General features: G+C 51.3%; 1 protein-coding gene across 3 annotated transcripts; it reads right to left on the reverse strand.

The window, feature by feature from the left end:
• Positions 1–582: 582 nt before the first annotated feature.
• PFDN4 (prefoldin subunit 4) lies at positions 583–8,505 on the reverse strand. 3 transcript variants are annotated; one of them, XM_059705259.1, is made up of 5 exons: positions 8,330–8,505; positions 4,088–4,195; positions 3,012–3,152; positions 1,260–1,375; positions 789–978 (listed from the first exon to the last, which is right to left on the reverse strand). In XM_059705259.1, coding segments are annotated over exons 1-5 (390 nt in total). In that variant the 5' UTR covers positions 8,354–8,505; the 3' UTR covers positions 789–977. The 3 variants fall into 3 exon arrangements, with proteins under 3 accessions (XP_059561240.1, XP_059561241.1, XP_059561242.1); XM_059705257.1 differs by lacking the exon at positions 1,260–1,375 and having other exon boundaries at positions 583–978; positions 8,330–8,503; XM_059705258.1 differs by lacking the exons at positions 1,260–1,375; positions 8,330–8,505 and adding an exon at positions 4,324–4,362 and having other exon boundaries at positions 583–978.
• Between the last annotated feature and the right edge of the window lie 6,320 nt (positions 8,506–14,825).

Genomic DNA, 14,825 nt, shown 5'->3' on the forward strand with positions numbered 1-14,825 from the left:
GAAGTTAATATACCATTAGGTTTCTAAATCCCAAAATATATGTCTTTTGGGGCTGGAGGGGATAAATGTCCTCTTTAAGAAAAAAGCCTTATTTTAAATACACAGCTGCTTAACTTCTACATCATCACCGATGTAAACCCCAATTAATTACAAAGCACTAAAATAAAGTCTGAAACATAATTTTTAAAACACACTAAACATTTCTATTGATACATCTCTTGGTTTCTAGAATATTCTTATGTGGTTCTGCTCTACTTTTGTAGGAAGCTCAACAAGTCTCAGCATGAGCTGGCTCTTTTCCAAAGATCCATGATACTTGTATGTAGAGAAAAGTGAAATATATATGTTTAGATATAATATATATTGCATGTATTTAAATAAAATATATACATATTTTTCAGTACACGACAAAGTTTCAGGTGTGAAGTGAGTAGACAGGTATAAGATTAGATCTTTCTGGAGTTCTTTTGCCAACTCTAAAAAGCAACTGTAACAGACACATATAAACAACATGACACAACTGTTAAATTTTCTGATAAAAATTGCAACAGATGTTGTAAATGATAATATAGAAACATAAAAGATTGCTTAACTGATTTTAATAACATGACACAAAACCCCTACACTTGATAGAATCATTATGCAAAATACATAGATGAATACTGTCTTCTTTTAAAAATATAAAATAAATAAGCAAGACATGTGAAAATAGGCAAGTTTCCATTAAATAAATGAAATCTTTTTTAAAAAAGAAAGTTTTGCTTTCCATATCATTTGAAAAAGGAAAATTATCATTTAAACAATATTCAAGTTTATTAAACAAATTTTAAAGGTAATATAAAATGTTTAGCTTTCATCAGCTTCAAGGTTTATGTTGCTCCCAAATTTTGCATATAACTGAACTTTCAAATCTGCTAACACCCGCTGAATGGATTCCACTCTGGATTCTAAGGCGTCAATTTCTTCTTGCAAATTTTTCTGGAAAAAAAAAAATTGTTTAAGTTAATTCTATTCAATTGGATGATTTCTAGCACCTGTGGCTGAAAAAAATATTTGGGAACACTTTTAGGTCAGAACTTTCTAAACTTGAACAGGCAGCTACATACATAATACTGATCATTAGATCTCAACCAAAAGTCTGAAAATGGGCATTTTTAATTCAGGGCCTATACTGCTTATAAGATAAATCAAACTTGTTTTCTCAGTTTTGGCTGATTTCAAAAACATAAGAGATAAAAGGAAATTAATTTCTAAATTACCATATCTGAATAAACAAAGAACCCTCCATAAACACGTCGGCCACTTCTGCTAAACACTGCGTCACAGGCACGGCTTCTGCCGGAGCCTCTCCAACCGCCCACAGGTAACTATGCAACTAGAGGAAATGACAAAAATTCATGCCACCACGAACAACTAAGATAACAATTCACAGTCAAAACCTGGCAGAAAGTTTTTGAGCCTTTCCATCTAGATTACGTACTCCACGCAGCCAGGGACCAGGGTGTTCTGTTGTCTGTGCACCTAGTAAGTGACAGAAACCCGATAGAGCAGTGGTTCTCAACCTGTGGGTCGCAACCCCTTTGGGGGTCGTACGACCCTTTCACAGAGGTCGCCTAAGACCACCAGAAAACACATACATAATTACATATTGTTTTTGTGATTAATCACTATGCTTTAATTATGTTCAATTTGTAACAATGAAATTGGGGGTCACCACAACATGAGGAACTGTGTTAAAGGGTCGCAGCATTAGGAAGGTTGAGAACCACTGCGATAGAGTATACACTCCATAAATACTTCTGAAATGAATGAATGAATTGCAAAATGAAGGTTCAATATATTTGTGTGGCAGGGATGGGGCTGGGAAGGATGGAGGAATGTTCACAATAGTGACAAAAACTTCTCGTGACATACTTGCAGGAGTATTTTAGGATGGCTAAAAAGAAAACCAGAATTACACAATTTTACTATGAAAGAAAAGACTTCAGCATAGAAGGAGACTCAATATTTCTACACGGAAAGACTCAGGAGTGTTAGTTCTACCTGAGGTTTATTAAATGTGCGTTTAAGTCATGAAAAGTTGTGCTTTTATGACATTTAAAGCAGGAAGACAAACATTTTAAATGACATTCAAGCTAATTAGGCAACTTTCAAGAGAATTAGAAAATATTTAACTGCCATCAGCTTCTCATACACAACGCGACTGCCCTCTCAGGCATAGCTGGAGGACCCGTGAACTGGAAACTAATTTGCTAAGTCTCAAACACGTCAATGAACTTACACTCTGACCCAGTAATTACACTTCACTGATTATTTTCTTAAAGAATTTCTTAAATGTGAGCAAAGATTAAAGTATAAAAATGCTCACTAGAGCATCACTGCAGGAAAACACTGGAAACATTAGGAGGACAGTGAGCTGAGTCAATGTCCACCAACATGGCATTAAGTCATCAAACATGGTGTTTTCACGGACGTGTGCCTGGCCCAGAGCAGGCTCCGAGGGAGCATCTGCTGGGTAAACAATCATTAACGGGAGGAGAAAACACTACCAGGATGTTAACTGGCCAAAAGGTGAAGCGAAAGAAAGAGGAGAGGACATAGGGAAAGGCATGGAGATGCTCATCATGGACGACCACCTCTGGGTAGTGGGATTGCGGGTGGTTTTTCTGTTGCTTTGTAATATCCTGTACTTTGTAAACACTTTTAACTCAGAGCGCAGGCTCAGGAATCGCAAGCTCATTCCCCGTGTCACCTTGAATAAGCGCCGAAAGCTCTCTAAACCTCTATTCTTCAACTCTAACTGGAACTAATGGTACCTGTCCCACAGAGTACTTGTTAGGATGAAATAAACTCACACTTGAAACGCATTCCGAGCACATGTGGGGCACTGTGAGACCCAGGAAGTGTTACCCAGCCTCCATTACGTTCCCTACTCCTCCATGTTCTTTGTAAGCGTACAAATCCCAACGTAAGAGTCAGAGTTCATCACCCAGGGAAAGACTTCAATATACCTTTGCTTCTTCTAACATGTCTTGTGTTTCTTCTTGAGAATGGCTAATGAAAACATCACCAATCTGATAAGGTATCATTAAGCAGTCTTCATCTGTAAGCATGATGTCCTCGCAAGCATCTTCTAAATTCTGGAGTTGTTTCTGCAAATGCAAAAGGGAACAGCAATGAACAATGTATTCCAAATTCCCCGATAGAGCTAGCAGCCCATTTTAATTTGGGGACACCAACTCTCAGAGAGCTCACTAACACGCTGATCTCTAGATACTTCCAGATTGCTACAAGCGTGCTGCGGTGGACAGCGGGAATCTGTGGCCACTCACAATATCTCCTACCTTAACAGTTTCCCATTTTGTAAGCTCTGCCTTCCTGGGGGAGAAGTAAAGCAAAGGCAAACACGAATCTACACTTCTCAGCTGTGCCTGGTGATAGGATGGAAGCAAAGAACTTGAATTCCACCAATCTAATGCACTTGAACTGGACTTCAACGCAGGGAGTTGCACAAGCAGCGGCTGGGCAGAAGGCCTCCAATTTACAGGGGCAGCTGGGTGGCAGCGCAGTGCCCTAGGTCTGAGGGGCAGGCAGCTGGCGTGGAGACAGCAGCAGTGCCATCCCAGCCAAGTGCTCTGAGACATGGTTCTGGGACCTGCTCCTGGAACCTCGGCCTAGAGTCCCACCTCTCCACCATCTGTAAGTTTTCTCACACCCTTAAACAAGGTTTTTCTTCTTAAACTAGAGTAGGTTATGTCATCTGCGACAGAGTCCAGACCAGGGGTGGGCAAACTTTTTGACTCGAGGGCCACAATAGGTTCTTAAACTGGACCGGAGGGCCGGAACAAAAGCATGGATGGAATGAACTAATATAAATTCAAAGTAAACATCATTACATAAAAGGGTACGGTCTTTTTTTTTTTTTTTTAGTTTTATTCATTTCAAACGGGCCGGATCTGGCCCGGGGGCCGTAGTTTGCCCACGGCTGGTCCAGACAGAGATAAGCACAAGTTATCAAATTCAGTTTTTAAGAGCTATTGCATAAAGAACTTTCATTTTTCTAAAATAAGATACATATCTCCAGTACCTTTTTTACATCTATTTCTTCCTTCAGCTCTGTGATTCTACTCGTATTCCGTGCAAATTTGTTTATCTTTTGTTGATCTTCAAAAGTAACATTGACGTCTTCTGCAGCCTGGAAAGAGTTAAATGCCAGACTCTCCTTAGTTTGGCCTCACTTGGTTATAAAGGAGGAAGACAAAGGCGTACCTGGTTTCAGTAAGGGCCCCATAGCCTGGCTCAGTGGCCACACCCTACCCTCACCTGGCCTCTCGTGACCAAAGGCATAAGGTCCGTACACTCCGATTCCTCCAGAGGGCGAAGCACCCTCTTGTCTCAACCAACATGGAGCTCAGCGGTCAGAACAGGACACAGACCCTGAAAGTCGGCCCTCCCATCGCAGGCGCTCATCATCCCGTAAACAGCTTCGCACGCACCAGGCCCATCATCAGACCCAGAGGACATCTTGCAAAAAGTCCTTTACGTCCCCATACATACAGCTTTGAATATTCAACCTTGCACATATTTTCATGAACATGGACACTGGTAAACACTGGCCTGCAGCACAGAAACCAAAGGCAAGTCCTTATGCAGACAATCCTAGCGTTCAAGTTGTTTTACTTCACGATTCCCTAAGCGAATAGGGCACAGAGAACCCCGAGTTCCTGCTCTCCCACAGAGTCCAAGTACTGAGCCCCGAGAACCCATGTCCTTACAGGTGCTCAGTCATCACGAAAGGCTAGGCTTCCCACACACACAACTGGGGCTCAAGGCAGGGCTTCCGAATTTGAACCTGAATCGGGCTCATCAGTCACATGCACACGGTCTCTAAAAAGTTGTAGAGAACTGGGCCCTGCTTCCCACCTGTCCAGACAGGCGCTTCCTGTTGGAGCCCCCACAGCCCTGCACACACCTGCTGCTGGAGAGCACTTCCCTCGCAGTGGCTTTCACTGGGGTTCGGGCTAAAGGGGGCGGGGAGGCACATGGGTGAGCCGCATGCCACCCAGCGAGTGCCGTGTGCAGAAAGGGAGAAGCCGCCCCTTCCCTAACAGCCCTGCCTTCCCTTTTCATCTCACTGATCTAGAACATTCCTACTGCCTGACGCTTCATTTCTGCAGGGAGGGCTTAATTCTTAGTTGGGGGCCCGTGGGCGTTGAGGGGTCCATTCACCCCCTGAAACTATGCAAAATGGCATGAGTGGTATGTGTACTGATCGGGAGGGGTCTTCACAGCTCTCATCAAGATTCTTAAAGGAACCCCCCCCCCCCCCCGTAGGAACTCCTGCTTTAACAAAAGCCAGATGCAGTTACTGCCGCTCACGAAGCCGTAGGATTCATGGAGGAAGGAGTTGTAGTATTTGAGGCAGCAGAGGGGTGGAAACAGAGGATTCACACCCACAAGAGCAGGAACCATGGCAATTCCCCAATTCTCTGGAGCCAGCTGGGTGTGCCATCCTTTAGTGAAGCGGGGAAGCCATGCCCACCCAGAGGTGGCAGCATGGGCACCAGCAGAGGGCCTGCGGGTGGTCACCTCCCGCCGAGGGCCAGCTAGTGCTCTACTTCCAGACTGTTCACCAACAGCCATCACACAGGAAGGACACCCAGAAGGTGCGAGGTGAAAACCAAATCCCTGCACCCCGGACGGCCCTTTCCGTGACTCAGTCTCCCACCGGCTCTGGGAGGAAACAGAAGCAGTGGCCGCCTCACACTGGGCGTGGGTGTGACCAGCAGGCCTCTCGCTGCTCCAAAGGCCTGGGAGAAGGAAATGCCGGCCAATGTCAGACTGCTTCTATTTCTGCCTTTTAACGGCACCTGCTAAGTCTCTGAGACACAGCTATGCCCTATGTTCACGCACCTTCCGTGCACACACTCGCTAACAGTTACTCAGTGTCTCCCTGTGCCAGGCACAGTGAGAGGGGAGCCGCCGTCCTGCCCTGGCGAACACCGAGCTCCCGGCTGGTGGAGGAGACGGGCAGGACACAGGTTTTCTGCTGGAAGGTGACAGGTGGTGGGACAGGGTGAGTGCTGGGGGATGAAGGGAGTGACGGGAGGTCGAAGGCTCCTGCGGAGGGAGCTCCCTGCGGAGGGACGTGCACAGGTACCCACTGGAGCCCCTGCATGGCCACCAGCCGGTCTTAGGATGCAGAGGGGAGAGGTGGGGACGGGACCTTCTCGGGAACATTCTCCCGGATCGGCCCGGCCCGGCCCGGCAAGCAGGTGCTACAACCCGGAAGGCCTCCGACCAAAACCAACGCAAAGGGCTCCCCGTGACACCCACCGTCTCGGCCCAGGGGTTCCCCGGGGGGCAGAGGGGAGTCTGTGCAGCCGCCTCCCGGGCTGTTCCCAGCAGTGGGGACACTAGGAGAGGCGGCCGCACCACCAGCGGGCTCACTAAGAGAAGAAGAGCCCAGCTTTGGGCCACACCTACCGTTTTCCTACACTCAGGGTTCAAGCTCTCCGCCCATCCCGGCCTTTCCCACTTTCCATCTGTTCCAGGCACCGGGTCTCGAGGAGAAACTCCCTCCCTGGGGTGCCTGCCCCCTTCCCTCCCGCGTTCCTGTCCCTCCTTCCTAATCAGCGGCCCACACCTGACCCCACACAGCCGCGCTCTGGACACTCCTGTGTGACCCTCGATGCCTGGCCTCCCTCGGGGCTGGGGTCTGCACGGCCAGGGGACCGAGGGGATAAAACCAGGGCCCTCCCCATCCCACCCCAGCAGCCTGCGCCATGCGACACGCGCCCGAAGCTCGCTGAACGCAAGAAGGAAGAAATGCTGGTGATGAAAAACGGGGCGAAATCCTGGATCCAAATCCTTCTCCTCCCGGTTCCCCAACATGGACTCCTCTCCTCACTTCAGCTCCCACACCTGCAGGAGGGGTGAACCCCAACCAGCCCCCCCACCCCCCACGGCGCCAAGGCCACACCTGACCCCGGCCCGTCAAACACAAACCCGGGGCGAAGAGGGTGCACCGGGCCGCTGGCAGGGCGGCCTGGGCCCCCTCGGCGCTCGGTAAGAGGGTGATGGAGGGAGACCTCGGCCTGGGTGCCCGGGGCCCCACGTGGGCAGCGCACCCTCCAGCTCGGCCTCCGAGGGCGCCGGCCACCCCCTCGGCACAGGCGGGGAGCGGGGGAGCCAGGGGGAGCGGGAGCGGGGCCTCACCGCTGGGACGGGGAGCCTCCCCCGGGCAGGGCCTGGCCTCGGCACCCGGGCTCCACTCCTGGCTCTGCCCCGCTCGGCGCCTCCCCGGGAAATCGGGGTGCACAGGCTCTGCCCCACTCGGCGCCTCCCCGGGAAATCGGGGTGCACAGGCCCTGCCCCGCTCGGCGCCTCCCCGGGAAATCGGGGTGCACAGGCCCTGCCCCGCTCGGCGCCTCCCCGGGAAATCGGGGTGCACAGGCCCTGCCCCGCTCGGCGCCTCCCCGGGAAATCGGGGTGCACAGGCTCTGCCCCGCTCGGTGCCTCCCGGGGAAATCGGGGTGCACAGGCTCTGCCCGCAGGATGAGGGGGCGTCACGTGTGCGGGCTCCGGGCCCCCCGGCGCGCGGGGAAGCCTCCCCCACCCGCGGCTGCCATTAGCGCCTCGCCCCCCCCCCCCCCATTTTATTTTCCTTCCACCTCTAAGCACCTGGGAGACTGACTGGAGGGCAGACCCTAGCGAGGCGTTCAGCGGGTTTGGGAAAATGAAAAATAAGGGAACAAGTCAAAACCGCGCTGGAACCAGCCGAGCCCCGAGCTGAGTCACCGCCAGGCCCCCCGGGGCTCGGGCTCCGCTCGCACCTGTACGCGGGACCTGCCTCGCCGACGTGCGGGGAGGTCGGGGGGGTCGGAGCGTGGCCGCCGGGGCCTCGGGGCGGCGGGGCCCGGGCTCGGGGCCGGACTCCAGGGCGCGGGGTCCGCTCTGCTCCCGCAGCGGCGCCCCCGGGGCAGGTGCCTCCCGACCGGGGCCGCGGCCTCCTCACCTGCCCAGGGCGGTGCAGGCGCTGCCGACCCGCGTGCCCGGTGCGGGTCAGACGTGACAACGCGGCAGAGCGCCCGGCGTGGTGGCCGGCGGACCCCGGCTCCCCACGCCCCGTGACGCGCCAGGGCCGCGGGACCCCCGTGCTCGGGGCGCCGGGTGCGGGCCGGCCTCGCCGCGGGGCCGCCCTCAGGCTCGGGCGCTCGGCCCCGGGCCCCACGCCGGCCTCGGCGATGAGCACCCCAGAGCCGCCCGCCCGGCTCCTCGGCGGCCCAGAGCCCGCCGCCCGAGCACCCGCCCGCGAGCGCCCACTCACCGCCTTCTTCATGGTGGCCGCCATCTTGGGACTGGACCACGGCGCGCGGAGGGGAGGGCTGAGTCCGCGCGGTCCTCCCCGGCCCCCGCTCACTAACTGTGGGCCCACAACTCTCGCAAAACACACCACCGGCTCCACATTCCCTCCTCTTGGGTCTGCGACCGAGGAGGGCGAACGCCTGGAACCCAGGGAGGAGATGGGCTCTGGAAGGACTTGGTACGTGCCAGTTAAAGGGACGGGCACCGCCGTGTGCGCCGACAGAAACGGGGGGGTGTGGCGAACGGCCGCAGCTCCGGCGGCGGCCAGCAGGGGGCGCACAGCGCGGGGGCGGGGCCGGGCCGGGGCGGGGCGGGGCCTGGAGGGGATGGCAGGGAAATTCCTTTTCGTCAATCCCACAAATGTATGGAGAAACTGACCTGCCTTTCAAAAGGCTAATAACGAATGGCCCTGGCAATAGTACGTGATATTGATGTGCCCGGCAATTCAGACGGTGTAGAGGAGGAAGCACTCCCATTCACCAACCTGTTCAACAACATTGTGGAGCGATTACGGTACCACTGACACGGTGCCTTCCGGTTCCTTTTGGGGCTCAGAATCCCCGCTTGGACCAGCAAGAGGAAGAGGCCTGGGGCACAAATGAAAACAACTGGAGAAAGGAAACTCACCAACAAGCACTGGAAAATGCTAACCCCGCGAGGGGTGGGCGTTGGAATTGCCACAGGGAAGGTGGTTTAACACATTCCCTTACACCAGGCTGAACCCTGGCCTCCCACTGCCTGCATCCTAGGTGTGAAAATTGCATGTCACTCGACAATATCAAAGCAATACTTTGTTTCGCTTGAGCTTGTAAAATCAGAGTCCTGGTGGCCTTGAGCCTACGTTTTGGCCATAGCAGTGGCTGGTGCCGGTGCTGGTGCTGGTGCTGGTGGTGGTCAGGCATGGCCCATTTAGATAACAGGTCCTCTCCAGGGCCCCGACAGATCCCTGCCTCACCCCAAGCTTACCTGTCAGGCCCTACAGGTGTATGAACTTGCACCCCAGACTTCTGTTCTAATGCATCTAAATGAGGAGTTTGGGGTGTGCATTTGTTTGTGTGAAATCGGCACCATGTTAGACGCTATTTCAAAAAGGAAGATGAGCCCTAACCGGTTTGGCTCAGTGGATAGGGTGTCGGCCTGCGGACTGAAAGGGCCCAGGTTCGATTCAGGTCAAGGGCATGTACCTTGGTTGTGGCCACATCCCCAGTGAGGAGTGTGCAGGAGGCAGCTGATCAATGTTTCTCTCTCATCGATGTTTCTATCTCTCTATCCCTATCTCTTCCTCTCTGTAAAGAAATCAATAAAGTATATTTTAAAAAAAAAAAAGGAAGATGATTTGGACATGGTACCTTACTGTTGGTACACGTGTATCCCCACAAGTCACAGCACCTTCAGCTGCAGCCCTAGGACAACTCCTGAGAGGGGTGTGTGTGTGGTGGGGGGGTGGGGGGGTGAGGGGGTAGGGGGGTAGGGGGGAGTGGGGGGGTGGGGGGTGGGGGGGTGGGGGGTGGGGGGTGGGGGGGACGGGCAGAGACTGGAGCAGAGGGCAGTGGGACTACAGAACAGAAAAAAAATAGACAAAATGCCTTGTCCTCATGCAGCGTACATTCTAGTGACGGGAGACGTACCATGGTCAAAACATGGAAGTGAATTATACAGTATGTTAGATGGTGAGTGTCATCACTATGTTACTAATAACAAGAACACATACAGTAGCATAAAAGACGGTAATTACCAGCGTGAAAACTCTGTGTGGACGATGCAAGGAATCAAATACTATGTTGATTGAAAAACTGAGTGGAACAAAAACTCTGTCTGAATTGACATGCAGGCTACAAAATTGTCCAGACGTGTCCCAGCTTCATTTAGAGGCTGTCACAAGCGAGAATGGACCGGGAGATTTCATAGCCCTACCTACAGGAGTCTCCCCCAAACTGGCAATGTCTGCGCCAGACGCCAGCTCCCAAGGTGCAGGGGCGCCTGCAGGGGGCGCCCAAGGACCGTGGCAGTGTCCCCAGGCAGACCCCCCCCTGAGGCCACCTGGGTAAGTATTTCAAAGTATCAACACAATGATTATTTTCTGATTTTTTAAAATCTGTTTTAAAAACGTAGACTAAATATATTTTAAAATGTAAAATCTCTGACTTAAGGGGAAACCAATTTCACTTGTTACAGGAACAGATCTTAAGGGGTTTAAATAAATTGCCAATCCCTGCCAGACGAATTTGTGTTTCAGCTGCGATTTGATCAGAGTGGAAGGTAACAGGTAATGGGGTGGGGGTGGGGCATGACCAGGTGCTGCCCCCCTCCCCCCTCCCTCCCTCCATCCCCAGTGAGTGCCTCCTGGCTTTCATGGCACCTCCCATTTCCTCCACCCCAGTCCCAGCCCCAGAGGGAGGGAGGGAAGTGTGGAGGGAACCTTTAATATCAAATAAAGATAGATGGCCATGGTGTATTTAAAGAAATTGGAGGGAAGGCAGAAAAGAAAAGAGAAGGTAGAGAAGGGCGAGAGATGAAGCTGGAGAGAACATGGTCCTCCGCCCGCCTCCCACTGTGGCTGTGGGGAGAGGAGGGGGCGGGTGGACAGCAGGTTCCCAGGCCGGCAGGCCAAGGCCAGGTGTGAATGCGAGAGGGACAGGAGGGACTGTGCTCCCTCTCACTCCACATCCAGCTCCTCACCTCCAGCCAATTGTTGTCACGAGGCAACGGGGACCCAAGACAGATGGAAATTCCCCATTTTCCTAGAGCCAGTCCTCTGGATCTTTTTAAGTCTTGTGATTTTGAAAGGACTCAAATTCATTTCCAAATAAGTCCTAAATCTATGCATGACCAATAGCGGAGAGCACAGGCCACCCATCCATCTGTGACCTCCCCAGGTGCACAGCTTCTGGAACGTTCTTAAAACCCACTGTCTTGTTCCTAAATAAAACGGGGGATCCCCTGGGTTTTCTTAAGCAAGTCTATGCGAGTCAGGGACTTTCTAACTGCTGCGAATCAGGGACTGCGTGCCTGGAAGACGTCCTTCCTAAGCTACTTATTCTGGCCTGTACTTGCCTCCTTCCGTCTTGTTCCAGGGTCACCAGAGTTTCCTCTGCATCCCCTCAATATTTAATCCACCCTGGAATGCCTTGCCTGGCGATCGCTAACCTCTTCCACCTTTAAATTCTGCCCTTGTTTCGTAGTTGGCACTTTTCTAAGCTCCCATTCTATATGCCTGACCGTCTCTATCTAGTAGTTTTTTGAGTCTTATTGTGCCGGGTAATAGAAACTGTGTCCGTGTGTATTTGATTCAACAGTTTTGTAAATTGCTTTATCATGGCCCTGTTTGAAATCCTTCCCTGTCTTCCCATAGCACGTGGGTATAATCTGAATTCCTTACCAAAGTCTAGCCCCCTCTCTGACCTGACTTCTCACCACCTTTCCCCTCACTCGCTGTGCTCCCTTCTCTGGTGACGCCGTTCCGTGAGTGCTGCCTGATTCCTTCTGCCCCAGGGCCTTTGCACGTCTCACTCTGCAGCCCTTGATGTCCTTTCTCCAGTTAATTCACGTGGGTAAATTCTACTCATCCTCAACACTCATCCTGTATGTCTCTCCATCAAGAAAGCTTTCCCGAAATGTATGCACCACCCACAGACAGCAGCACCCCCCTTCAACATCCTTGCAGCCCTTCCCAACACATTTATTTTTTAACTCTGTCTGCCCTGTGATACTGGAACCCCAAGGGAAACATGCCTGTTTCATCCTCTCTGTAATTGCAGCACCAATAGGAAGGGAGATAGATGCTTGACAAATATTAGCTAAGGAATGAATAAATACGTGAACGAATGAGACTGTGTATTTAGGGATTAACACGATTATATATATATATATATATATATATATATATATATATATATATATATATATATATAAAATACAGTGTTGCTGCTGGTGAATTCACTCAGTAACAATGTGCGAGTCCACGGGGTAGTGTTTCCATTCACTTTTTATTTTTTTTCCTAGATCTGGCACTACACGCCTCACACAAATTGTGATGAACGGTGGGCTCCTTGCGGGAGTAGCCCCTCCTTCTTCCACCAGGTGGCGCTGTACTCCAGACTGACGGTTTCCTTTCCTCTTTGCCGCCCCGCAGGACCTGTCTGTGCTCTTGTCTACACTCGGGGAAGCAAGAGGGCACCACATCAGGGAAACCTCTCTCTCTTTGGACCAAAGCATCACCATCTTTTTCAAGCCTGAATTCTTACCATAATGTTTAAAGGCAGAGCATTGTCCAGAGCCCTCGATGTATGCACTGATTCTAGGCCTTTATAAAACAGGTCGTGAACTCACCTGTTTATTTCAAGGTACATGCTACAGCAATTTTGATATTGAGAATGAGTCAGAACGGTTGCAAGGAGCACTCGAATCATATCTTTGGATCAAAATGCACATTTTGTAGCGTGACTCACTCAACAAGGATTTACTCAGAACCTCGGATGCACCTGCCTCAAGCCAGGCCGCCCCTCGCACAGATGCCGCTCGGAAAAGGACCGAAGAAGTGGGTGTCTTATGTCCAGGGTGTCCCCAAAAACTGTAGACACACTTGAACAGCGGATAGCCCAATTTTGAAAATGAAATGTATTTGAATAAACACTGCCTTTATTACTCCAAGTGTGTGTATACATTTTGGGGAGACACCCTACATTTGTGCTCACCTGATATCCCTCCAAGTTTTTCTCCACTTGGAAATTTCCAGGTCGTGAGCATTAATTACCCTTCCATTCTAGAAGTCAGAACTCAATTTCCTGGCATCCTTTAAGCTAGGGTGCAGACCTGCGGCTCTAGGTCCAGCCAATCAGATTCACCAGCGGGAGACTTTGAACTAAGGGCACAAAGAGGGAGGTGGCAGGTGCGGGGGGGGGGGGGGGGGGAGGGAAGGGCAGTAGTGGGAGGACCCAGTCCTGTGCTGAGGGCAGTCTGGCAGAGGGAGCTTGAGTCCCTGAAGCAGCAGGAAGAGAGGTCCTCAGGGGAGGCCCTGGCCTCAGTGACTCAGATCCGGAGGTGCCGAGACCCCAGCAGTGAGCAGGCCTGCAAGGTCATTCAATGTCGCCCCCAGAGGTTTGCCTCTAGAGCAGATAACCCAACCCTCACTAAGGGCCTGTGCACATCCCAACCCCCTCACCAAATCCTGCTGCTGCTGCCCCTCGCTACAGGGGGTTATGTTGTTTGACACAAAGAGCCCTAAAAAGATGTTATTTTTAGGGAAAAAAGTAAGTTATTTCTTTTAGAATAACTTTTTTTTTTTAGAGAAAGTCATTCAGCCAAGACAACCAGGAAATTCTATCTGCAGAGGTGAACTTCTATCTGAACAAAAAAATCATCCTTACTACGTTGCCACCTCACACACCACTGCCACCATGGACGGAGCGTATTTCCAACGCTTTCTATTTTATAGGTCACGTACTCAAGTAACCTGGAGGCTGCGTCGCGGTCAAATTGACACTGAGCTTAATGAAGACATGTAGGCTGACGGTGCGTCAAAATCACAACGAAGCCACAACACCCCCAAAACAGCCCGGCCCCCACCAGAGGGGAAGCAGCCAGCAAGGGAGGACACGAGCGGATGGAAAGGACAGGCATCAGAAGAGAGAAGGGACCGCACCTCGCTGCTGCCGGCTGCTGGCAACGCCTCAAGGGGCACCAGGGCTCCTCTCTTGGGAGACGCCTGGTTTGTTTCTGGTGCTGAGCGAAGGCTGAGATCGAAGATGCACGGGGACCCTAGTCGGCCATCACTGCTGGTCCTGTGGGCTTTCTCTGAGCAGAACACCGCGCAGGCACCCAGGGCGAAGGGGGGTTAAAGGAGCAGCCCCGGCCTCGCTCTGTCCCCAGGAAGATGCGTGAAGCTCACGAGGTTTAGAAAGCGGCTTCATCAGATGAATGAACAGTCTTCTTGTTTCCCGACTAATTCTCCTCCTGGCCGCCTGTTCTGAAGAAACAGGTCTAAATCCAGAAATGAGCTATTTATACAGGAGTCATTCAAGCGGGGTTTATAGAGACGGAGCATTTGAACTACTCGAAGGGCTCAGAGGCCAGGTTCAGGGCCCAGAGGCTCCGTTACCACATGCCAGTCCGGAGGAGTGGTGACGTGAGGAAAGATGCTGAAAAACAGTAGGATGCAAAATCCCAGTGTCCATTTTGTTCTTAAAAAGCATCTCTATACAGGGAGGGCAAAGGTAGGGTTGCAGTTGTTCATAAGGAAAATAATTATCAATAATACTGGTAATACAATAAACTCTGTTTCGTGTACTCATAACTGTAAACCTACTTTTGCCCACCCTGTAGAGATAGATGGATATACCTAGGAAAATACAGGAAGGAAATATAGAAAAATGTTAATATATAACAGTGATTTTATATCTAGGTGTCAGGAATTAAAGGTGAATTTTTACTTCCATCTTTATAGTTTTCTACGTTTTTTT

The sequence above is a fragment of the Myotis daubentonii genome, chromosome 8 (assembly GCF_963259705.1).
Source record: "Myotis daubentonii chromosome 8, mMyoDau2.1, whole genome shotgun sequence".
NCBI classification, from domain to species: domain Eukaryota; kingdom Metazoa; phylum Chordata; class Mammalia; order Chiroptera; family Vespertilionidae; genus Myotis; species Myotis daubentonii.

What these genes read in the sequence shown, in the direction of transcription:
- PFDN4 (XM_059705257.1), bottom strand. Translation starts at nt 8,353, where the DNA reads ATGGCGGCCACCATGAAGAAGGCG. An exon ending in CGGCCACCATGAAGAAGGCG is followed by an intron (nt 4,196 to 8,329) that starts GTGAGTGGGCGC and finishes AACTCTTTCCAG; the next exon opens with GCTGCAGAAGACGTCAATGT. An exon ending in AAGAAATAGATGTAAAAAAG is followed by an intron (nt 3,153 to 4,087) that starts GTACTGGAGATA and finishes TTGCATTTGCAG; the next exon opens with AAACAACTCCAGAATTTAGA.